We start from the raw sequence: 25,091 nt of genomic DNA, 5'->3' as shown, positions 1-25,091 counted from the left end.
CTCTCCTGCGACCCCGCTGTCTCAACACCCCTCCCCGCCGATGTCATTGTCGTTGACCCTATCTCTTCTATTTCCGAAATCGTAGCGTTAGCACGAGCTATATATCAGCAAGAAAAAAACTTTATACATTTTATTGAAAAACTATAAAAAACTATTTATTTATATTATACATTTTTTTAAATTAATCATATTTTATTTGAAAATATGTATGCATTATGTAATAAAATTAAAATTTAATCTTATAAAAAGAAGTGCATATAAAAACATACATAAACGAGTATATTACATACGACACGTGTTTAAATCACATCCCCATCACTCCACACCCCGTCAATGGCGTTCTCCGCCGCCTCGTCGGCGGCGGCCGCGGCAGCGTACCCCAGAACTACGCTTCCACTGCGGCGGCGGCCGGGCCTCTTGGCCCTCCTCCTCCTTCTCCTTTGCTTCCTCTCCTTCCAGGTCTGTACCCCCCAAGTGCTCACTGCAACGGCGAAATGATAGATTCATCGCGTTCCAACCCTCAGAACCAGGGCTCCTTCCTTCTCATTGCTCCCTCCGCTCCTCCTTCGCAGGTCGTGATCCATGTGCCCTCCGCCAGATCAGCGGTGTCGCTGTGGCTCTTCTCGGGTCACCGAGCGTAAGAACCATTGCCATCCATCCATCCTCCCTCTCTTCCTTCCTCATTACTACGCGATTCAGTAAAGGCTCTGACTTCGGTGTTGCGGTGTGATTTTGGATTGTCAGCGAACGCGGGACTCGCGAGAACTGCCCTGGCTGCAGCAAGTTACAGGTTGCTCTTTATTTATCTGAGTTTGGCTGCTCAGGTCGCGCAATTGCGTTGTGCTGCTTCGCTCGCCACGCTAATGTTTGCACGGTGAATGGTTAGCAGGATGTGGATAAAGCTGAAAAGACTATCGCGTACACTGACCAGCATGGTCGGATCAAGCTATTCAAAGTTACCGCCAGAGAATTCGGTTCGTCCTCTATCTGGGAGAACCCGTGGTTGCCCAGAGATAGCCAGCCGGTAGCCAGAACAGTATGTTCTGAAAAAAAATTATCTGTGTTGTTTGCGAAGACAAGTTGGTAGGTTTGTTCTATTTTGTAGCTCTAAGGGTGTTCCTTCTTCTGTTGTGTCAGCAAGAGGTTGCCGGGGATCATCTACTCGCCAGTGGATCAGAAACCACCAATCTTTCAAGTGCTGAAACTCTGGCAACTACAATTGTCGATCCGATTAAATTACGGCGACAGGTCGATTCCATCCTCCTTCTGTTCTAGTGACTATGGAATACATTGCAATGGTTACTTGTGTTTCGAGATTTTTTTGTTTGGCTTACTATGAGATGTGTTAATCGTGCCCATCTGAGTGTTTGTGTGCTGCTATTGCTCCCTGCAGGTATTTCGCCGTAGAAGAAAGGAGCGGAGGGTTCAGGAGCTGCTTCAGATGGATAAGAAGATTGAACTTCAGATGCGGAATGCAGCAATAAATAGCTCAAGGAACTTTAACAATAAAGTTAGAGGAAGCTACAACATATGGAGGCAGGAGTTCCGCCTTGTTAATACAGACTCAACACTAAGGCTCATGAAAGATCAGATAATAATGGCCAAGTTGTATGCCACTATTGCACTCTCCCAGAAAGAACCAGACATGTACGCGTTGCTCATGAAGCGCATAAAAGAAAGCCAAACATCTATCGGAGATGCACTTATCGACAGTGAACTCGATTCTAGGTACTTCATTTCCCTTCTAAAGATTAATCAGTTTGGCTCTTTCCCATTTTAATGTAAAAGAGCAAGTTGCTTATGATCTGTTATTTCAGCAGTGCCTTAGAGAGAGCAAAAGCAATGGGGCATGTGTTATCTTCGGCTAGAGATGTTCTGTACAGCTCGGGTGAGGTGTCAAGAAAATTGCGTGTTATGTTGCAGTCGACAGAACTAAATATCGACGCAGTGAAGAAACAAAACTCATTTCTGGTTCAGCATGCTGCAAAGACAGTACCCATGCCCTTGCACTGCCTACATATGCAGCTGACAACTGATTATTATTTTCGTGATTATGTGACCAAGGAACATTTTGACGATGATGCTTTGAAGGCGGGACAATATAAAGAAAAGCTTGAGGATTTGTCACTCTACCACTATGCTATATTTTCTGATAATGTGCTTGCGGCCTCGGTAGTTGTCAAATCAACTGTGGCAAATGCCAATGAACCAGAGAAGCACGTGTTCCACATTGTCACTGATAGACTTAATTTTGCAGCCATGAAGATGTGGTTCATTACTCATCCTCCTCAACTGGCAACTGTTCATGTGGAGAACATAGACAATTTCAAATGGCTTAATTCCTCATACTGTTCTGTTCTTCGGCAACTGGAGTCAGCTCGCCTCAAAGAATATTACTTCAAAGCACACGATCCGTCGTCACTCTCTGATGGAAATGAGAATCTGAAATACAGGAACCCCAAATATTTGTCCATGCTCAACCATTTGAGGTTCTACATGCCAGAGATTCACCCAAAGCTTGAGAAGATACTGTTTCTTGATGATGATGTTGTTGTACAGAAGGATTTAACACCCCTTTGGGATGTTGATCTTAAAGGGATGGTAAATGGCGCTGTGGAAACCTGTAAAGAGAGTTTCCATCGCTTTGACACTTATCTCAACTTCTCACACCCAAAGATCTCAGAGAACTTCGATCCACACGCTTGTGGGTGGGCTTTCGGGATGAACATGTTTGACCTGAAGGAGTGGAAGAAGCGAAATATCACTGGAATATACCATTATTGGCAAGATTTGGTAAGTAGTGGAATGAGAAATGTACTGCTGATTGCATTGCCTCGTTGCATATAGCCCATCATTTAGTGAACCTGTAATGAATTTTGTTGTTTCGCTTACTAATAGAAGACCTATTGCAGAATGAGGACCGTAAGCTGTGGAAGCTGGGTACGCTGCCTCCAGGTTTAATTACTTTCTACAACCTGACATACCCGTTGAATCGTACTTGGCATGTCTTGGGCCTGGGCTATGATCCAGCTGTTGACATTGCTGAGATCGACAACGCTGCGGTAGTTCATTACAACGGGAATTATAAGCCCTGGCTTGACCTTGCCATTTCCAAGTACAAGCCATTCTGGTCCAAGTATGTAGATGTTGACAACTCGCACGTTCGGCGTTGCTATGAGGGCAAACAATGACATGTAAATCTTCATCAAGTTTTCTTTTTTCATTTCAGAGCATAAGTTATTCCCTATGAGGATGTTAGGCAGAGTAGTGGTGTGTTTAGCATAGTTTAAGTCTTCTTGATCTTGTCATTATTGCTCCGTAGTTATCTAGCTATTCTTAAATGAACTGGTGCATAAGGTGGTTTATACCTGACAACAAAGTAGATATTCTTTTGTTTACTTTAGAATTTGCTGTACCTTGAATGAATTGGCAAAAAGATAGAGAAGTTCATCTGCTTACGACCTGTGGTATGAACACTGTGTAGTTATAATGGAGTATTGAATATTGATGCTTAAGATGTTGAAAGAAATGGAAGCAAAACAAAGGTCTCAATCATAGAACTGTGCCAAAAGCCTAGAACAAAAGGGCACTGTTAGGGACGGGTTGACTAAAATAGACTGAGTGAACAGATGTTGACCCTACCTATACCTTAGATCGATGGCACAAAAAATGGTTTCCTAATGATACTGTGCTGTATATTGTAACATCTTTCCTCTTTCATAGAAAAGATTGGTTTCTGACTTCCGAGGGGCCATTTTTTTCTGAGTATTTCATTTTTTTGACACCATTGGAACATCTATCTCGTTGAACTGAGATGGCTAAAGATTGAAGAAATGTAGTAACTATAGTGTTACGAGCTTCCCTCCGGTAATCTTGTAATCTGGGTCTCCTAGGGTATGTTTGGTTTGAGATCAAAATAGGATGAGACGGAGACGACACCGTTCCCTCAATTTTTTAAGATCACACTGCCACAAAAAAATTACTCCGGTGTTTATCTTGCACCCACTTAACTCTCATCTAAATACTAAAGAAATTGTGACCGTCCCCTTCCATCCATTCTTATACATCCAACTAAACACACCTTTAGTGTCTCTTAGAGGGTGAAGGGGAAGATTCAGATTGCGCAAGGCATAGGGAGGACAAGGGCACAGATCACTCTGATCACCACCGCTGGGACTGCACCCAGCCAGGATGATCAAAGATGATCCCCTCTAGGCTTTGTTTAAGTACTTTAGTTTTTGCGCTAATACACATGGATTGAGGTGGATTGGTGTATAAGTTAGTTTAACTTACACTCCAAATCACCTCAATCCATGTGTATTAAAGTAAATACTAGAGTATACAAACAAAACTCTAAGGCCTAGTTTGGATACTTTGGGATTAGAGTGTTTTGGAGGGATTGGAGAGGGTATAAATCCCCAATAGATCAAATACTCTCTCAATACATTTCAATCCACTCCAATCCCACTCATTACTAGAATACCCAAACTAAGCCTAAGGAAGATCTTTATTCTTTGATGCCTAATATAAATTGTGACATGCGCCTTTACAGATGGAGGTAACTTACAGCCTAAGAAACCAACACACACCTTTGGAAACTAATCTGTTGTTCTAAGAAAGCATTACTATAGAAGTTGAGTAATCATATCCATATCCTTGATTATTGGTTATAGCTAACCTGCTCCTTTCTTCCTTCCTGCGTTTGCTCCTTTCCTTTCTGCTCCTTTCCTTCCTTAGAATCTTTAGTTAGCAGCTGATCTGCGCCGTGTATACTGGCGCCCGACAAATGTGTCTATAACATTTCCCTCCACCCCAACAAACAGCTCATCCGCGAGCTGCACTTCTGGATAGCGTCGATTGAACTCCTCGAGCTGCTCCCATGATGCATTAGATGCCGCCTTGCCTGCCCCGCCCACTGTACTAGTAGTTCCCATATCCTAAACCCTAAACCCTTAAGCACTCGACAAAGAAGCTATGTCCGGTAGTGTGTTCAAGATTGCCAACTTCAAAAGGAATAAGTCCCTCCAGTAAGTTGTCCGAAAAAACCAAATATGCTGACACTGATGTCAAGTTTATATAATTTCATTCGCGATGAAGCCTCTGAGATGGTTACTGGATGGATCTAGAGCTATGAGCTTCCTCAAATTTCCGCCTTCATGTTGTTGGAATCTATACCTAGTGCAAAGCAAAAATATGTCAACAGCTGCAGGGTGTCATACTGATGAACTGAACCGTCATTCCGGACGAACCACAGTAACCAGGCCAAGGGAAGAGAAGCCGGTTGCAGAAGCTGGAGTTGATGAGGACCAGAAGCTAAGGAGAAAGCCATCGGGAGAGGAAGCTGAATCCGAAGTATGTTGGTGACAACTGGGTTATAACCGGGGTCCCACCTGTAAGTCGAGGCATGTCGTGAGTCCTAGCGGGGTTTAAAAGGGAAAATGGTAGTCCATTGTAAGGCTGGCTTTTAGCTGATGATGAACTTGGAACACTATCCGAGCATCTGAGTGTTTGCGAGATTGTGTGATTATGTGGTGCTAATAATATAGGTGTTGATGCCTTTTTAGAGTGCCAAACACTCAACAAAAACCGTGGCGGTGCTCTCTGGTCAGGCGCGGACGGTCCGCGGCCAGGGGCCTAACGGTCCGCGACCTGGCGCAGGGGTTAGAGTTTCCTGCCTGACGACCGGATGGTCCGCGCCCTGGGGCCGGACGGTCCGCGCGTGCGTTGGGGCGGCGGAAGATCGCCGGTGGCGCCTGGATCTCGCTCCCGGGAGGGACCCCGTCGGAGAGGAGAGATCCTAGAAGTTGTCTAGGCTCGGGCAAGCCGACCTAAACTCCTCTAATCGACGTAGAGTCGAAGAGAAGCAAAGAATTTGGAGATCGGAAGGCTAAACTAGAACTAGATTAGAACTACTCCTAGGAATAAATGCGAAATAGAAGTGTTTTTGATTCGATTGATGATTACAAATCGGCTGTATACCTCTCTATTTATAGAGGAGGGGGGCTGGACCCTTTACACAACTGATTTCCGAGCTAATTCCGTGAATCTAGCTAACCACCGTAGCACAAAACTCGGAACTCTAATCTGCTCTGCGCACGCGCGGACCGTCCGGCCCACAGATGCGAACTGTCCGGACCACAGGTGCGGACTGTCCGGACCGCGGACTGTCCGGCCTCAGGGCCGGACCGTCCACACGCTCATTTTGGTGCCAAACAATAGGTCACCGAGGTTCCCTCTTGAGGATGGAATAGTTCCGGAGGAAGAAGTTATTTTAATCCTATAGCTTGCTCATTTGTACATGTCAAATGATTGGAGGCTTGAGAGGTAGATCCTTGAGGCTCTATTCGGTTATTCCGGATTGGTGGCATGGATTAATTTCTAGCCAGATTGTTTCACTACTAATTTATATAAATTTAGGCTACGTTCGGTTTGGCCGGTTTGGCCTATTTCGGATCTAGTTTCAGGTGGAATAAATCAGTCTAGTTACAATCCGGTCCAGTATGTTAGCGGTGTTTGTTTTAAGCTGGGCCGGAAACAATCCTATCTAATTTCAACTCTCCTTCAGTTCTCGGCCTGGAACTAGTCTAGGTGGTCTGTATCCTGGATTAGTTTCTGATCTAAAAATGGACTGGTGACCAGGAATGAGTAACAAGACATGTTCCACTCGACCCTAGGCTGACTTGGTTACCGGTCTGGCTTGGAGACCGGCCTGCAGAACGGGACCTTATTTCGGGTACAATCCTGCGAATAAGGCGTGAGTCGGTGAGTGACATGGTTCCAGTCAATCGGTTAGCTGCTGCCGTTCCAGGAGGCAGCATCGTGGTGGTTATGGGCGACAGCAGGAGGAGGACCTTATTTCGGGTACAATCCTGCACAAACGAACAAGGCGTGAGTGACATGGTTCCAGTCAATCGGTTAGCTGCTGCCGTTCCAGGAGGCAGCATCGTGGTGGTTATGGGCGACAGCAGGAGGAGCAGCATCGTGGTTGGTCTTGGTCATGCCTTCTTGTTGCAGCTGAATATGGGAATGCTGTGGTCAGACAAATAGTCACAAGTCCTGACAGCAAGTGGACTAGCAGTCTAGCCGAATGCGCACTGTTAACAAGCACTGCTCTTGATCTGTTCTTCAAAGCGATAAGGTCGTTGAACTTGTGCTACAACATATTTTCACTGGATAATTTGGATTCATACAGATACAGCCCCCGCCCTAAATTATAAGTCCTTATGGTTTTTTTAGGTACGTGATTTTTACTATGCATCTAGACATAGACTTTGTTTGTTTAGGCTTGAGCTTTTGGTTTTGCCTTCAAAGCTGGCCCTTTTACCTCGATCGTTGGTGACACAAAGTCGTCCTCGCAGCAGCTGCAAGACTGAAACTCTGATGAACTCTGAAGGCATTCATTTGATGTTTAGTGTAGGATTTGTTTTACCATTATTCAGTGGCGGACGCAGGCCGAGAATTCATGGGGTCAGAAAGACCACGTGATAAAATTAAGATTCAAGTTTCATAATAATACATGATACAAGTTTTTTAAAAAATAAAACTGTATGAACAAAAGAAACAAACATGCCGCTAAGTTTTTGATGACCGAATCAAAGCCGTTTACCTTGTCAAATGTCAATCTCCTATAAGGGCAAGGGTGCCATTAAAGGGGTGAGGTGAGGCGACGTCTCCATCTGAGAGCTTATTGGTTCACCAAGCTCGTTGGCCACAGAGAGGGTCACATCGTTGCGACGAGCGAGACCCGGCTTTGTTGGGCAGCATCGCATCAGGAAGGATGCAATGGTCAAAATGGGACATCGAGGCAAACTAGTTTAGGTGGCATTGAAAAGATTAGGGTCGGAATGATGGATGCGAGGACTGGGTCGGGGAGGATCTAACGAGGAGGCTCGTGATAGAGTTGTTTTATGGCCTGTTTCAAACCTCTAAAGCTAATTGTTAACTTGTTTTAGCTTGGTTGAGGCAGCTAACAACTAATGATTATTTGAAGGGTATAGCTAAAAAGCAGTTGGTCAATTAGTTGATCCATTCTAAACTTCTCGGATAATTTTAGCCACTACCTATTTATTTTAGAGTTTAAAATAGGACTATATCACATCAAAACTTTGATTTTTTTTCTACACTTAATAATAAACAATCATTATATATAAAAGATTGTACAAAATTGAGGGGGGGCATAGCCCACTTTGCCCTCTCTCTGGATTTGCCCCTATCATTATTAGTTCCTTCGTTCTAGACGAATGCAATCAATCATCAGAAGTGTCAAACATACCGAAGGGTAACTGAAAGTCGCCTAGAGGGGGGGGGGGGTGAATAGGCGGAACCTGAAAATTAAAACTTTATCACCCAACTAGATCCTTTGATTAGTGGTTAGAACAAGATGAATAGTTATCGGAGTATAAAAACTAAGTTCTTGCTAGTAAAGAGTATAGCTTTCAAATAATGCGGAAGTGATAAATCAATACAACTAATAATTCTATGATAACAAAGCAAGAAAGCTTAGATGAAAAAGAGCACTAACTCAAGTTCTTTTCTTGCGGAGTGTTGCTTCACTTAAATGAGATTTTAACTTGAAGCAACACCAAATGATATGAGCAAAGAATAGTGCAAGAGAACTTAGAGTAAGGGAAGGCAAACAAATCACAAGCAAAAGCACAATGAACACGGGTGATTTGTTTTACCGAGGTTCGGCCCTCGAAGGCCTAGTCCCCGTTGAGGAGTCCACTTAAGGACGGGTCTTTTTCAACCCTTTCCCTCTCTCCCGATCACACAAGGATCGGCGAGCTCTTCTTCTTCTCAAGGATCACTCTCGATCCCACAAGGACCACCACAATCTTTGGTGTCTCTTGCTAGCTTTTACAAGCCTCCAACACTTTGGAGGAAGTTCGAATGGGAGTCAAAAAACTCCACGCGCAAATGAACACAAAGATGTAGCACACACTATCTCTCAATGAATCTCACAAGGCGCTAGGGCTAAACTCAATTGAGTAGCTCTCAATTGCTTGCTCTCTCTTTTGTGACACTTGTGTTGGTTGTAGTGGACTAAATCATGTGTATAGGATGGATCAATGAATATAGGTGGTTGGGAGGGCTTGAGTATGTCAACTAGATGACTTGGAATGTTGCTTGGACTCCCACACCTTGAAGTGGCCGGTTGGGGTGGTATTTATAGCCACCATCCAATATCTAGCCGTTGGTGAAGGCTGTCTGTCGATGGCGCACCGGACAGTCCGGTGCACACCGGACATGTCCGGTGCGACAGCCACGTCACCAAAGAGCCGTTGGGTCGACCGTTGGAGCACTGTCTTCTGGGCCCGCCTGGATGTCCGGTGGCGCACCGGACATGTACTGTAGAGTGTCCGGTGCACCAGTATGGGCGTGCCTGACGTCTGCGCGTGCTGCGCGCGCATTAAATGCACCGCAGGGAGCCGTTGGCGCCGCAGGGAGCCGTTGCTTCGCTGGCACACCGGACAGTCCGGTGCACACCGGACAGTCCGGTGAATTTTAGCGGAGCGGCTGCCGCGCGAACCCGAGGCTGGCGAGTTCCGGAGACCGCGCTTCCTTGGAGCACCGGACATGTCCGGTGCACACCGGACAGTCCGGTGAATTATAGCGCGCCGGCTTCCGAGAATTCCCGAGGGCGAAGAGTTTGAGTTGGTGTCCTCTGGGCGCACCGGACACTGTCCGGTGCACACCGGACAGTCCGGTGCCTCCAGCCAGAGGTGCCCTCGGTTGCCTCATTGCTCCTTTCTCTTGACCCTTGTCTTGTTCTTTTTATTGGTTTTATGTTGAATCTTTGACACCTGTAGAATATATGATCTAGAGCAAACTAGTTAGTCCAATTAGTTATGTTGGTCATTCAACCACCAAAATCATTTAGGAAAAGGTTTAAAGCCTATTTCCCTTTCAATCTCCCCCTTTTTGGTGATTGATGCCAACACAAACCAAAGCAAAAATATAAGAGCATAATTGAACTAGTTTGCCTACGGTAAGTGCAAAGATTGCTTGGAATTAAACCAATATTGATTCCATAAGATATGCATGAATGGTTTTCTTTGTTTTTAACATTTTGGACCACACTTGCACCACATGTTTTGTTTTTGCAAAATCTTTTGTAAATCTTTTCAAAGTTCTTTTGCGAATAGTCAAAGGTAAATGAATAAGAGTTTACAAAGCATTTTCAAGATTTGAGATTTTCTCCCCCTGTTTCAAATGCTTTTCCTTTGGCTTAACAAAACTCCCCCTAAATGAGATCCACCTCTTGGTGTTCAAGAGGGTTTTGATATATCATTTTTGAAATACTACTTTCTCCCCCTTCTTGAACATAATAGGATACCAATTGAAAATTTCTCTTTGAAAGACTAAGTTTTTGAAATTGGGCGGTGGTGCGGTCCTTTTGCTTTGGGCTAATACTCTCTCCCCCTTTGGCATGAATCGCCAAAAACGGAGTCAGCAGAGCCCATTGATAACTTTTCTCTCTCTCCCTTTGGCAAAAATATATGAGTGAAGATTATACCATAATTGGAGAGCTAGTGTGGAGTGATGGCGAAGGGTAGATAATACCGATAGAGTTTAGTGGAAGCCTTGACTTCGCCGAAGACTCCATTTCCCTTTCATTATCTACGACTTAATTATAGAGATCACTTGAAAGCACATTAGTCGTAGACATAAAGAGATATGATCAAAAAGATATATTAAATTAAGCATGATCATAGTTCTATACAACATAGATTGCTCCCCCTAAATATGTGCATGGAGAGAAAGAACACATAGTTTGGCCTAAAATGCCAATTGCACATAATTAGGTTAATGAGAACATATCTAAATCATATAGAATGTGAAGTGCATTGTGTCATAGGATAAGTGTGATGCTCATGACAGTTTATGCACTACTGAAAGCATGTTACAAATATTTTAAGCATTTTCCCTTAAGGATTTCAAAGAGGCTTAAGGACCATCCACCTTTGAGACAAAGGCAGCTTATCCTCATTACAAGGTCAAGCTTTAAGCTCTTTGACAATAAGATTACTTCATCCAGGTTAACAAAGATGCATAAATGCAAGAATGAAATGTTTGAGAGGTTAAACTAGGTATGAAACAGGGAAAAAGTGCAAAGGACATGCTTTCTCTTCCTTTTATACAAGATATGTAAAGAAAGTATAGAAAAAGGAAGATTTAGGTACAAGTTTGAATGAAAGGAAGTGGTTTTACCCTTTTGTACCTTCACATAGAGACGCTCTCTTCATTGTGCTTTGTCTTTAGTCTTGGTTGCTTAAGACCTATACTTAATGACAATATGTGGAAATACTTTGCACAAGAGAGAGTTCTATAACTAGTGATCTTTTTCAAGTTATTGTTAGCATATATCAAATGGATCACAAGTTGCATAAATGAATCATGAATTCTCCTTTTTCCTTAGTGCATACCAATTGAAATCAAATTCAAATTACATGAGGCACTAAGAAGCATAAGTGATAATTGAAGTTGTTCAATGATCAACCAATATGCGATCAAGAAAACAACAAAGGCATTAAATTTTCAATCAAGCTTAAAAATAGGAGAATCCAATAAGCATGCTACTTTTAGAAATGAAAGCAACAATCCTTGATAAAAGCGATATTACTTTAACAAGTTTGATTGATGTGAAGTAGCATACTATATGAGAAACATTATTCTCATGCAAGAGACTATATGAAATTACTAAGATAAAGCAATAGTCTCAACATAATCAAAATATAATAATGGACTCCCCCTAAAGATATGCATCAAGTAATTTAAAGAAATGATTTCGATGCATTCATTTTTAAGGACATAAAGGGGGAAGCATTATACATTTTGATCAAGGCTCATAAATTTTGCAACAAATAACTTAAGCCTGGTAACCTCATAATGAAAAAGGATTTAGAATGCTTACAACCACACAATTGATTGTTGTGAAAACCTTATTGTCCAAGTAGGTGTTGTTGTCCTTGATGTTCTTTCTTTTTCATTTGAGTGTCCTCCCTTTATATTTGTCTCTTTTTCCTTCCAAACTTATTGAAAATACTCAAGAGACATGTTAATAGCGCAAGGGAGTATATGGTGAAGGATGATTACTTTAGATAATTAGCATACAAAATTCATCATCCACAAGTCACACAGACATGAAGTAAAATCCTTAACATTAGTGCATTTCATTTGAGAAAAATGAGTGAGCACCTTTTAAGCATTTTAATAATCATTGGAGATTTTACTTTATCATATTGAAGTTAGTTAATCATCACTTGGAAGCAAATCAATATGATAACATATATATATAAATATCGCAAAGGCATTAAATAGATTCTAATGGACATGAGCATTAAGAAAATGATATTTGAATGCACACTTAGTTAATTTCGGTCCAATAGCGAATCTATTCCTCGCAAGGGTAGAATATGATAATTTAGATTAAATACCCATTGAGATGGGAACTAAACTTAATTAAGAAGATGAGTTCCCATACCTTTGCTTTTACCTTTCTTCTTTTGGGTGAAGATCAACCCATGAGGCTTGTGTACTTTCCCTTCTATGCATATTTATAAGTAAGCTCAAGAGATACGTTAGCAACACAAGCACTAGTTTCCATTTAGTAATCATTTTGATAGGGAATGAAAAGGTGAATTACTAAAGCCTGGAAACTTTATAATATGAACTAGATTATTCCATGAAGTATGCCTAGTTTTAAACTCATAAAACAAGCATGGTTAAATTCTTGAGACTTAAGGGAATAAATCTAATTCATTACATGGAGAGCGATAAATGTAGAAGAATCATATCCAATTAAGCAATAAGAGATACAACATGAATTATTGGATAGAATTTCCTAGACATGATGAGATACGCATTTCCATAGAGAAACTTATTCTCTACAAGTGAGACTACTTAGATAAAAACATTAGTCTCACTTTTCTAGCTATAGAGAGAATTTTCCTTTTATAAGTGTCCTAAGTATTTGAATTCCTTACATGACACCTTATTCTTTTAAGAACATGAAGTATCTCTCTATATCTAGAACATGGCAATAATAGAATAATTAATGTAAAGACATGCCATGTGAACTTGCAACAATTTAAAACATGTAGATTGTCATAATATAGAATTGATAAATACACAATCTACCATATGAGAGGAATTTCTTCAAAGAATGGTAACATAATTTTAACATATGCTTAAGTGCTTTCTATTTCTATGTGACTACACAAGGCACATGACAAATTAAGATAATTGCACTTGAGAATATAAATGTTACCATCCCTTGACTTTCCTCCATGTTGTAGGCTTTGATGATGATTCTTTATTTCCTACAACATTAATATCTTCCCGAGATGATATGAGTTTTGAATACAATAAATTGAAGTGACCTTGGGTCAATCTTGAATATGTAGATCATTTGAAGATTGATAGCTTGAGTTGATAAGAATTGAATTAACTCCCTCAAGCACCCCAAAGGTTCATACCATCTCCTTCTCCTACAAGGCTTGTCAAGCACATTTTGGTACCCATCGCTTGATGGGTCCGTTAAGGTTAGTAAACAAAGATCTAGGAACCCAAGTGTCCTTTGTGCTAGCGCTTGGTAAACTCGTTACCTTTCTAGCACAAGTTGCAATCTTGGGTTGCCTAGTTATATATGAATCAAATGACAAGTTAGGAGTGGGATTTTTACCAATGGGACAATCTTTGCATTGATGTCCCTTCTTTCGGCATGTGTAGCATAGGCGTTTTCCAAGTTTTGAAGATTTCTTCTTTCCTTGTTTGTTGCTTGCTACATGGTTAGTAAAAATTTTCTTTTCTAACCCTATGCCTCTTTGTTTTAAATGGGGACAAGATCTAAGTAAGTGTCCCTTTTTGGAGCATTTAAAACAAAGTCTATCATCCTTGTTAATAATCAAGCCATTAATATAGGGACATGACCTAATCAAGTGCCCCACTTCAAAGCATTCACTACACCTCTTAATGTGAAGTGTGGCTTGATCATTACCTTGGATGTTACCTTTTGTGGAGGCGTGGTTGAGGCTTTTGGAGGAGGTGTTGAATTTCATCTTTTGTTTCCTCCTCATGGCAATCCTCAAATCCTTGACATTTTCTTCAAGGGATGTAGTGCATGCCGCGGTTTTTCCCGTCTCAAGCTTCTTCACCATGTGATTACGGTTATCTTGAGAAGGTTGGGCAATGCATTTCCCTTTTAGTTGTGTCAAGCTCATCTTTAGCCTCTCATTTTCCTCTTTGAGCTTTTGATATGTATCATCATTTGTTCCTGCAAATTCTAGCTCAAAAGAAGATTTGCTTGTCGACGGACAACAAGCATTAGCACATGGTAATATAGTATCAATATGAACACATGTGCAAGAGTGAGGTTGTTGGAATTTTAAGTTTTCTATCACAACCTCATGAGCAATGTTTAATATGATATGATCATCTCTAAGATTTTCATGAGAGCATATGAGCATATCATATTTTTCTTGAAAAGCTAGATTTTCAATTTTTAGCTTTTCTACTTGGTCCTTAAGCAAGGTATTCTTATTTATTAATTGAGCTATACAATGTAACGCGTTATCTTGCTCAATTGAAATAGTTTCATACCTTTGGACCAAATCAACATGAGAGCACTTTAGCTCCTCATGCTCTTTAGTCAACTCGTCAAAGTATTGCATCTTCATGGAGAGAATACTTTCTAGCCTTTGACGAGCTTCGCTTTGCTCTCTCGCTCTTTCTAGAAGTTTGAGCATGACTGCCTTATCTTCTTGGCTTGGGCGAGCGTAGAGTTGCATGAAGCTTCTTTCTTCCTCCTCATCCTCATTTGTGCTTCCGCTATTATTTTCATTAGCCACACAACACATGTGGGAATCGAAATGGGAAGACACACCTTTTGGAGAGGTGGATTCATCGTTTGGTCTCCACCGTTCATTTTCTTCTTCTTCCTTGCAAGGGTTAGTATCACAAATACCAAAGGAAGTAGAAGCACAGAATGAACTATCATTTTTGGACTTATTAAACTTGCTTTTAATTCTAGTCCAAATATCATGCGCATCGGGAATATGTTCATAATGATTCATTATGAGGGCATGATAATCTTCCTTGCTAAGAGAATTAACCAAGATGTCAAAAGCTAGATAGTTTAAGCGAATACATCTTTGGTCTTCATCGGAAACATTTTCCCTATCATAACTAGGAGGGATAATACTCTTGTCTAAGATTTGTTCTAATTGTGGATCTACTTTTCTAAAAGCATTTACTACTCTAGTAGACCATGAATCATAATTAGAACAATCAGGAAGTAATATCTCAAGAGTTACCTCCTTGTTTTCCTTTGAAGTTGTCTTCTTGTTCTTTTGGGATCTTCTTCGAGCCATCACTTCGAGTTGTTAGACTCAAGATGAAGTGCCTAGCTCTGATACCAATTGAAAGTCGCCTAGAGGGGGGGTGAATAGGCGGAACCTGAAAATTAAAACTTTATCCCCCAACTAGATCCTTTGATTAGTGGTTAGAACAAGATGAATAGTTATCGGAGTATAAAAACTAAGTTCTTGCTAGTAAAGAGTATAGCTTTCAAATAATGCGGAAGTGATAAATCAATACAACTAATAATTCTATGATAACAAAGCAAGAAAGCTTAGATGAAAAAGAGCACTAACTCAAGTTCTTTTCTTGCGAAGTGTTGCTTCACTTAAATGAGATTTTAACTTGAAGCAACACCAAATGATATGAGCAAAGAATAGTGCAAGAGAACTTAGAGTAAGGGAAGGCAAACAAATCACAAGCAAAAGCACAATGAACACGGGTGATTTGTTTTACCGAGGTTCGGCCCTCGAAGGCCTAGTCCCCGTTGAGGAGTCCACTTAAGGACGGGTCTTTTTCAACCCTTTCCCTCTCTCCCGATCACACAAGGATCGGCGAGCTCTTCTTCTTCTCAAGGATCACTCTCGATCCCACAAGGACCACCATAATCTTTGGTGTCTCTTGCTAGCTTTTACAAGCCTCCAACACTTTGGAGGAAGTTCGAATGGGAGTCAAAAAACTCCACGCGCAAATGAACACAAAGATGTAGCACACACTATCTCTCAATGAATCTCACAAGGCGCTAGGGCTAAACTCAATTGAGTAGCTCTCAATTGCTTGCTCTCTCTTTTGTGACACTTGTGTTGGTTGTAGTGGACTAAATCATGTGTATAGGATGGATCAATGAATATAGGTGGTTGGGAGGGCTTGAGTATGTCAACTAGATGACTTGGAATGTTGCTTGGACTCCCACACCTTGAAGTGGCCGGTTGGGGTGGTATTTATAGCCACCATCCAATATCTAGCCGTTGGTGAAGGCTGTCTGTCGATGGCGCACCGGACAGTCCGGTGCACACCGGACATGTCCGGTGCGACAGCCACGTCACCAAAGAGCCGTTGGGTCGACCGTTGGAGCACTGTCTTCTGGGCCCGCCTGGATGTCCGGTGGCGCACCGGACATGTACTGTAGAGTGTCCGGTGCACCAGTATGGGCGTGCCTGACGTCTGCGCGTGCTGCGCGCGCATTAAATGCACCGCAGGGAGCCGTTGGCGCCGCAGGGAGCCGTTGCTTCGCTGGCACACCGGACAGTCCGGTGCACACCGGACAGTCCGGTGAATTTTAGCGGAGCGGCTGCCGCGCGAACCCGAGGCTGGCGAGTTCCGGAGACCGTGCTTCCTTGGAGCACCGGACATGTCCGGTGCACACCGGACAGTCCGGTGAATTATAGCGCGCCGGCTTCCGAGAATTCCCGAGGGCGAAGAGTTTGAGTTGGTGTCCTCTGGGCGCACCGGACACTGTCCGGTGCACACCGGACAGTCCGGTGCCTCCAGCCAGAGGTGCCCTCGGTTGCCTCATTGCTCCTTTCTCTTGACCCTTGTCTTGTTCTTTTTATTGGTTTTATGTTGAATCTTTGACACCTGTAGAATATATGATCTAGAGCAAACTAGTTAGTCCAATTAGTTATGTTGGTCATTCAACCACCAAAATCATTTAGGAAAAGGTTTAAAGCCTATTTCCCTTTCAGTAACCGGCAAGCACACATCGGGCTTTGTATTACAAGCTGTTAGAGTACATGTTTAGGGTTTTAAGGTTAGTCTTTGTAATTACAGTCTCATCCCTGTGTAATTGGTCAGACTCAACTAACTTGGTCTATTAATATAATACTCAATCCTAAGTTATGATTAAGATTTCCCACATGATAGAGAACTAGGATTCTTTTATCTCTCTCCCTTCCCTCCCTACCCTTAGGCTATTCACAAACGTTACCCCTAAATTTTTTCCCCTATATCACTTTTTTGGGTCACATCATCAACATTTCACCCCCTATGTTTTCATCTCCCGCAGCGGTTCCCCCTATACCCCACTATAACTATAAAATATCATTTTTTATATCTACTACCAATTTTTTATCTACTAACAATTACTCGTGGCCCCACAGCACAGTGTTGTAGGGGATGAACAGTGATCCCCTAGATTGAGGGGGAGAGAGAAGGGGACCGCGCGCTAGAAGGCGCTGCAGGGGGCATGCAAGGGGAGGGGGCAGCGTTGCAGGCAGCCTTAGGCTGTGCGCAACGGTAAACGCTAGCCATCCCCCTCCCCTTGCATGCCGGCTGTAGGGGGCACCCCACGGCCGCAGCGGTGCCCCCTACAGCGTCTCCTACGCGTCAGCCCCCTTCTCTCTCCCCAGATCTAGCATGTCACTGTTCATCACCCTAAACATTATGTTGTGGGTCCACAAGTAATTGTTAGTAGATAAAAAATTGATAGTTGATATAGAAAATGGTATTTTATAGTTGTAGTGGGGTATAGGGGAGTATTTAGGGGGAACCGCTGCGGGAGATGAAAAAATAGGGGGAAAATTTAGGGGTAACGGTTGCGGATAGGCTTAGCCCTCAGCCGACGTTGGCTCCCTGCCAGCTGTCGACGCCCCAGACCGGTTCCCCCACTGTCGGCGCCCCTAAGCCAGCTCTGCCCAGCTGCCGGCCCTCCCCCTCCCCGCCGTCGGCCTCAGACACCGGCGCCGCCACTGCCAGCAGCTTCCCTGCTTGCCGCCGGCTCTCCCCATTCTCTCTCCCTCGGTGCCCCATGGATCCGCACAGTACTACCGCCGCGGCCACCTCTGCCCACAACGCCCGAGCACGCCACCAGCGGTTGCCCAGGTCGCAGGCCCGCTGTCAGCAGCGGCCATGGGCGCTCTGCTCGCCCCCCACACTAGCCTCTTCTCCGACGTCGCCGCCCTGGGCGCGGACACTAGTGTCGTCGCGATCCTATGTGCGGGTCTGACCGCCGTCGACCCCTCCCACGCCCCTCGCTAGCGGCCACCCTCGTCGCGGCCGACTTGGCCGCCCCCTGGTGCTGGTCCCTCCCTGACCGCGGCCGCCTGCTTCCTCGTCATTGGTCACGGCCATCGCCACCATCCAGGCAGCCATGGTCACCTCCCAGGAGCGTCAGCGCGCCACGTCCCTGATAAAACAAGAGTGTGACATGGTCGTCTCCCTGACCGTCCAGATGGACATCGCGTATCACCTCATCCTCGGCCACCCGCCAGTCGCCCATGAGGACCCCTGGTGGCCCCAGGCTCCCCACTCCTCTATACTCGATGTCGATGGCGTCACCGCCCTCCACGCTTAGGCCGCCGAGATGCAGAACATTCGGTCCCTTGTGTTTGTTATATTGGACCTAACGTCTACCCGCTACTCTCATTGGCGGGTTCAGGTGGTTCTCACTCCTAGGCGGTACACCCTCGCCGATCACGTCCTCAATGACCTCATCGCCCCGCTGTCTCCATCGTGATCCTCTCGTCGCTCAATAGCATCATCATCGTTAAGCTACAGGACATCATCTGCGACCAGGCAGACACTACTCGCTAGGTGTGGCTCGCTCTCGAGGGACAGTTCCTCGAGAGGCTCGGGCGCTCCACCTCGACGCCAGTTTCATCGGTTCTCTCAGGGTGTCCCTCCGTGGGAGAATACTGCCGCAAAATGAAGGACATGTCATACTCTCTCCATGACCTCAATGTGCCATCGTCAACCGTACCATGGTGTTGAACTTTCTGCGTGGCCTCAGCCCCTGCTACAACTACTTGAAGGCTCTCATCAAGAGGATCATGTCCTTCCCCACCTTCTACACCGTCCACAATGAGCTTCTCCTTGAAGGGCTCACCTTAGATACTGAGGCCTTTGCTCCAGTGCCGACCCTCTACAGTGCTCCTCCCGACGGTCAAACACCCTCGAGGCCGACCCTCTACAGTGCTCCTCCCGGCGGTCAAACACCCTCGAGGGGTCAGGCTCCTCACCCTATTTGACTGGAGCTACCACCCGCACTCCTCCCGTCGTCCCTACTCCTAACACCGACGAAAGTCGTCGTTCCCGCAAAGGCGGCCGCGGGAACAACGGCTCCACCCGAGGTGGTCCCTCCAAACGAGGTGGCAGACGGGCATGAGCATCGATCCTCATAGTAATAACATAAGAAATATGATCATCCTAGGAATACTCATAGGAATACTCATGATGCACCACCTTATCTTAGAGTGATTCATCAAACAAACACTCCCTTAGTACAGTTTTCATGAATGCAAACAAGAGTGATTCTATTATTTAATGAGGATCCTTGCTGCATCTGTCCGACAGTTCCTCAACTTCTCTTCGTTCTAGTAAATCAAAGATGTGCTCATTAGTAAATAAACTGTCAGAAACATAACGTCACAACTCATCGCTGTTTCTTATAGACAGGCCCATACACAGCAGGGTTTGTACCACAGGCCACAATGACACATTCTTCTTCGTTACATTACGTCTCCCCAGAAGAGAAGAGCATACACCAGAAGTTCCAGTATATATAATCGACCACCGACCATCAGCATCAGCATAAGTACGACAACGCGCACATCCCCTGTTTATTCAATTATATTGGTGTAAACATCACACGCTCCATGTTGCGTTGCATCCTTGGCCACCGGTGCCTGCTTTCTTCCTCGTCGATCTTACATGCTCGGCTTCAGGTTCAGCCTAGAAGCCAGCTTCTGGCCAAGAGCGGCGTCGCACTGCAGCGCACACAGACAATTAATATGGTTTCAGTACCAGGATAAAGCGTTCGAATGTCCATGTCCACTGAGCATTTTTTACCAAGAACAAACAAACAACAAAATGAATACCTGGGACCAGTAGGAGATCCAAATGGTACGGTGTTCATGGGTCACGCGAGGGTCTGTCAGTGCGTCAACCCATCGCTGGATGAACCGGTCTTGCCTGTCATCATCAGATAGACAGATACCAAAACACTTGAATTAGGCAAGCAGCAGCTTAGTGTCCTATACCTGTAAACCAGACAGCCTGAGGTGTGGGGGGCAAACCTTGCAGGGTCGAAGGAACGATATCTCTCGCCAGCCTGCTTGAAGTTGTTCTCCTTCTGAATGATGCACTGCAGATTCAACAGTACAAGCAAGGTTTAGAAGGAAGAAAAATTCCAACGATGATTCACCTTCCTTCACCATTACATTATGTAGTATAACGATGTAGCCACAAGCCCACCATAACTCAATATTATTATAACATGAAGGCGCTGTTGGAACTTAATACACACCTTCTCACGACAGCCTGTTAGAACACGGGGAGGAATGGGGACCTTCTCCGCGTGACGGGCGGGATCAAACCTCGAAGGGAAGTAGTTCACCTAAGGAAACAGAGAGGATAGGTATAAGTGCCAGAGAACTCCCACATGTTACTTATGACGACAGGTAAGATGCATCCTACACCACACTTGCATGCAAAAGGGGAAAAGAACTCCAAAGAACATAGTACCTCTTCGTCCCTGTGCATGAAGTTCATGAACCCATCATGGTGGTTATTGTGGTGGGCACATTTTGGTGCATTCACAGGAAGCATCAGATAGTTTGGACCAAGGCGGTGCCTCTGGGTATCAGCATAGGAGAAGATTCTCGTCTGGAGCAGCTTATCATCAGAATAGTGAATTCCAGGAACAATAATCGCTGGGCAGAAAGCAATCTGTTCATTCTCTGCAAAGAAGTTGTCGACGTTCTTGTTCAGGACCATCCGTCCAACGGGCTGCAGCGGGATGATATCCTCAGGCCAGGTCTTGGTGACATCGAGCGGGTCAAAGTCAAACTTATCCTCATGGTCAAGATCAATAGTCTGGATGTAGAGCTTCCATTCAGGGTAATTCCCAGCTGCGATGGAATCATATAGATCCTTCGTCGCATGGCTGTGGCAGGTGCCTCCAACAGTCACAGCTTCATTGTCGAGCAAGCATTTCACACCACAAGTAGGCTTCCAATGGAATTTCACAAGGTGAGGCTTTCCATCCCTGTTGATCAAGGTGTAGGTATTGACACCAAAGCCCTCCATGTGCCTGTAGTTGAGTGGGATGCCAACATCGTCAAAGAGGAAGGTGAACATGTGTAGGCTCTCTGGGTGGTGAGAGAAGAAATCTACTATTCTCCAGTTCTCCTGCAAATTGGTCTTTGGATTCGGCTTGAAAGCGTGGACCATGTCAGGGAATTTCATCCCATCTCGTATGAAAAACACAGGCATGTTGTTACCCACGAGGTCAAAGTTACCCTGAAAAAACGCATGAAGAAAACCATAAGATACTATCCCTCTGGATATAAAAAGGTCAATAAAGTGTTCTAAAAATTGGGTCACTTGAAGGCATCCAACAATTTGTAAAAGAATGTAAACAAACAGCGCAACAATATGTAGGGGAAACTGGACAGAGATGGATTCAGTTATGAAATATCTTTGATTATACTGATACTGGACACAAACCGCACATTATGGTGCCCCAGAGTACTGTTCTTTTAAGCAAAAGGCACTTATATCTGCGTCACAAATAGGTAATCAGAATTTAATTTCATAAAAAGAAGTTCATCATGGCAAGGTCAAAGGTCAACTTAAACAGGAGGAGGTAACTTAAGTTTCAATTACAGAAAAAAGAAAGATACAGTTCATTCCTATGAGAAAAATGACCTAGAGACATCATTTCGTCTGAATAACAGCTCATGTCAAGGACCATCTACAGGGCTAAAGTACACATCACTAAGCAATAGTTGAAATCAGCTAAACGTTTGATATTACATGCTTTCATGAATGCATACAACATACATTGACAGAAAAGTACTTGCCAAGATGTATCATATAACTCACAACGGTTCTAAAAAAGAATGTTTCTTTTTAAGACATAACAAAAAAAAATAGAACAGTTAAGACATGTATCTCTTTCCCCTAGGAGGCGAGTTAAAATTTATCCTCAGTACCTCTCTGGTGTAGAACTTGACAGCAAAACCACGTGGATCCCTCAAGGTCTCAGGGCTTCCACGCTCATGCACAACTGTAGAGAAACGGACAATAACAGGTGTCTGGACCCCAGGAGCACGGAGAAAATCAGCACATGTAAGGTGAGAGACATCATGAGTGACCTCAAAGAAACCCTTGGCACTGGCTCCCCGTGCATGCACAACACGTTCAGGGATACGTTCTCTGTCGAACTGAGCAAGCTTTTCGATTAGATGATAATCCTCAAGGAGGATTGGACCTGTCAAAGAAAAACACATCGTGTGGAACAATATATCAGCAATTGTTAGCTAATAACACCAAAACAGAAAGTGAAGCAGGTACTATACAATAAAACAAACTCCTAAAACAAAAGGCTTCTCATATTTCTGACATATATACTCTGATAGAAACATATTGGTTTCAGATAGGCATATTGTATGTATCCTGTTCCTGCAATTGATGGACACTTTTTGTGGCAAATTGACAATGACATTCAGAAGAGCCAAACAGGGCTTGCAATCACTTTCAAAGCTCGGTCATACATTCTGAACAAAGAAGAACCAAGGATTAAGGTTTCCAGCAGTGATTTAACCTACCCCAGGTAACCATCGAAAGTAAACACACTGTATCAGTAACAATTAACTGTGATTACCCTCCGCTGACTTTACTACTCTCCAAGTGTCCCTCACCTAGGATTATCACTATGACTCCATGATGGCATTTCGTACCGGGAATGTGCTTTCTTTCCCTTAAGTAACGTAATGGTTCGACAGCGACTGGCAAAAATATCAGGACAAAAGCTTCACCTTACAGCTGATACAAGGAATAAGTCCTTTGGGCAAGTCTCAAATTCATTGACGATATTCGGACAGGTGAATCAACGACAACCCGCATGTACAGAGCAGGCAAAATTAGTCACTGGAAATTAATTAAAAGCACATCAAGATGCAAGCTTTGAATGGATGGGAAGCGAAATCCTCTGGCTTCCACGGTGCAATAATAGGCCTCAAAGCAAAGCTAGAACAGATCATTTATGCCTCGGATGGGTCTCGCACAAATCAAGAACATATATGCTACATACATAGTGAGTACATACAGGATCGTGCAAGGGAAAATGAAACCGGGATGGAGAGACGAGACAAATGAAGGCAGCAGCATGTCAGCTACAGGATAAACAGAGAGAGGGGTTGTGGTCTGACCTCGCTGTCCGACGGTGAGGGCAGAGTTGTTGTTCCAGACGGGGGCGCCGGAGTTGGTGGTCCAGAAGCTGGAGTTGCTCCCACTAGACGGGCGGTGCTGCAAGAACGAAGAGTCCCCCAGATCGAGCGCATCAATCAAGTCAGACGAGCGAATGCATCAATCAAGGGCGGAAACAAGATGCGGAATTGATTTGAGGATCTAGCACATAGGGCAAAATCGATGAAGAAAGAATTCTAAATCGAAAAAAAAGCACCTTGTATGGATCCATGGCTGCCGGTGGGATCACGTCGAGCGGGCGGGCCGAAGGGATTGGGGAGCAAACGCCTCTAGACTAGGGGGGAGAAGGAGAAGGCGAGAAGGGGGGAGAAAACAATGTCGGTTCGGCTGGCGATAAGGACGGGGAGTAGGAAGCCGATTTCCCCCCTTTTTTATCTTAAGGAAATGCCAAGGCCCAACTCCCAAGGGACGGAGAGCCGGGAAACAATGGAGGGAGGATGGCACTGCACGGCACGGCGGTGGTTTCGTGCTCTCCTCGCTGTCCATATTGCCCTCTTCCACCTCCACGTGGACTTCTTGGTTACATGATTCAGCCCGTCGGCGAGGGTGGCCTACTTGCAGAGACGAGGGGAACAGACATAACACCCATTTGCAGTTTGCACCCCGGAAGTTTTGCGTACGTGGTTACCACAAACTTTCCTTGCTAAGACAGAATCTTAACGGCTGCTGGAGCGAAAGAAAAACTCTTCGGTAGTACTTTATCTGTCTTTTTTTTATTTGTTCCGATTTAGTTTAAAAGTAAACTAGCAGACGATAACGAAAATAGTCTATAATTAAGGATCTACCTTTTTAAACAAATCATGTCTAAAGCACTAGATTTATTTTAGAGCAACTTCAATTTAGATATAGAACAAGTCCAATGTCACTGGGTTGCGACAACACACAATCATATTTGGTATTTATAAAAATAAATTTAATATCAAAACGAATATATGATCTACATATTAGATATTAAACTGATAAGAATAAATATTATATTTTATCTTAGCCAAAAGACCGAAAAAGATATAAGTTAAAAAAGAGTCTAGACCCTTTTATAACTCGCTCGACCACCCATCCTTCGGTTAGCGAATTGTTACTATGTAAAGCTTTCTGTCGTATTGTGTTTGGATAGATTCTCATGATCTACCTGTGGTGTAGTAGTCTATTGATAGGCGAGAAGTGAGTGACATGAGGCACGACACACGAAATCTAACGGAGTAGAGATTTCTACAAGTACTAAAAATAAAAGTTTGATGTAGCTTTATGGTAGGGTGCGAGAAACCCACCTAGGTTGCCAATTGTGGCCCGATAAGGCCGACTTCAGCAGTAATGCAAAGTTTATTCATAAAAATTGTTTTACACTGTTCTATACTGTAGACTGCACTATTCATAGAATAAAGTTTGAATATGAGTATTATAAAATATTAGAGATAGTCTAACAGTCCTAGAAGCTCATCTTCTTTTTTTGTCCCGTGGACACCTTGGCCCCACACGTTAGACTCTTCATCTTCCTCCTTTCTTTGTGTAAAGTAGAGGACAACAAC

At 43.9% G+C, this 25,091-nt stretch overlaps 2 protein-coding genes across 5 annotated transcripts; one reads left to right on the top strand and one right to left on the bottom strand.

Moving 5' to 3' along the window:
- Nucleotides 1-286: 286 nt before the first annotated feature.
- On the top strand, nucleotides 287-3,458 carry LOC103626474 (probable galacturonosyltransferase 3). 4 transcript variants are annotated; one of them, XM_020538399.2, is made up of 8 exons: nucleotides 287-459; nucleotides 573-637; nucleotides 745-790; nucleotides 890-1,036; nucleotides 1,138-1,248; nucleotides 1,394-1,728; nucleotides 1,821-2,793; nucleotides 2,913-3,458. In XM_020538399.2, the coding sequence occupies exons 1-8, from the start codon at nucleotides 334-336 to the stop codon at nucleotides 3,189-3,191; spliced, it is 2,082 nt and encodes a 693-aa protein (XP_020393988.1). In that variant the 5' UTR covers nucleotides 287-333; the 3' UTR covers nucleotides 3,192-3,458. The 4 variants fall into 4 exon arrangements, with proteins under 4 accessions (XP_020393988.1, XP_008645106.1, XP_008645105.1 ...); XM_008646884.3 differs by having other exon boundaries at nucleotides 1,818-2,793; XM_008646883.3 differs by having other exon boundaries at nucleotides 887-1,036.
- A 16,053-nt stretch (nucleotides 3,459-19,511) lies between these two features.
- Nucleotides 19,512-24,007, bottom strand: LOC542369 (catalase 1). The gene is made up of 8 exons (NM_001254879.2): nucleotides 23,762-24,007; nucleotides 23,508-23,604; nucleotides 22,290-22,567; nucleotides 20,818-21,594; nucleotides 20,600-20,689; nucleotides 20,370-20,437; nucleotides 20,172-20,265; nucleotides 19,512-20,060 (listed from the first exon to the last, which is right to left on the bottom strand). Exons 1-8 carry the CDS (start codon nucleotides 23,774-23,776, stop codon nucleotides 20,001-20,003), a joined length of 1,479 nt encoding a protein of 492 aa, NP_001241808.1. The 5' UTR covers nucleotides 23,777-24,007; the 3' UTR covers nucleotides 19,512-20,000.
- Between the last annotated feature and the right edge of the window lie 1,084 nt (nucleotides 24,008-25,091).

The sequence above is a fragment of the Zea mays genome, chromosome 5, assembly GCF_902167145.1.
Source record: "Zea mays cultivar B73 chromosome 5, Zm-B73-REFERENCE-NAM-5.0, whole genome shotgun sequence".
Classification (NCBI taxonomy): domain Eukaryota; kingdom Viridiplantae; phylum Streptophyta; class Magnoliopsida; order Poales; family Poaceae; genus Zea; species Zea mays.
The sequence above is the reverse complement of the archived record's forward strand: the minus strand, read 5'-3'. Positions and strand labels throughout refer to the sequence as shown.

What these genes read in the sequence shown, in the direction of transcription:
- LOC542369 (NM_001254879.2), bottom strand. An exon ending in CCTCACCGTCGGACAGCGAG is followed by an intron (nt 22,568 to 23,507) that starts GTCAGACCACAA and finishes TTTCTTTGACAG; the next exon opens with GTCCAATCCTCCTTGAGGAT. An exon ending in GGATCTCCTACTGGTCCCAG is followed by an intron (nt 20,061 to 20,171) that starts GTATTCATTTTG and finishes TGTGCGCTGCAG; the next exon opens with TGCGACGCCGCTCTTGGCCA.
- LOC103626474 (XM_008646882.3), top strand. Translation starts at nt 334, where the DNA reads ATGGCGTTCTCCGCCGCCTCGTCGGCGGCGGCCGCGGCAGCGTACCCC. An exon ending in GCCAGCCGGTAGCCAGAACA is followed by an intron (nt 1,037 to 1,137) that starts GTATGTTCTGAA and finishes CTGTTGTGTCAG; the next exon opens with CAAGAGGTTGCCGGGGATCA. An exon ending in CGATTAAATTACGGCGACAG is followed by an intron (nt 1,249 to 1,393) that starts GTCGATTCCATC and finishes TGCTCCCTGCAG; the next exon opens with GTATTTCGCCGTAGAAGAAA.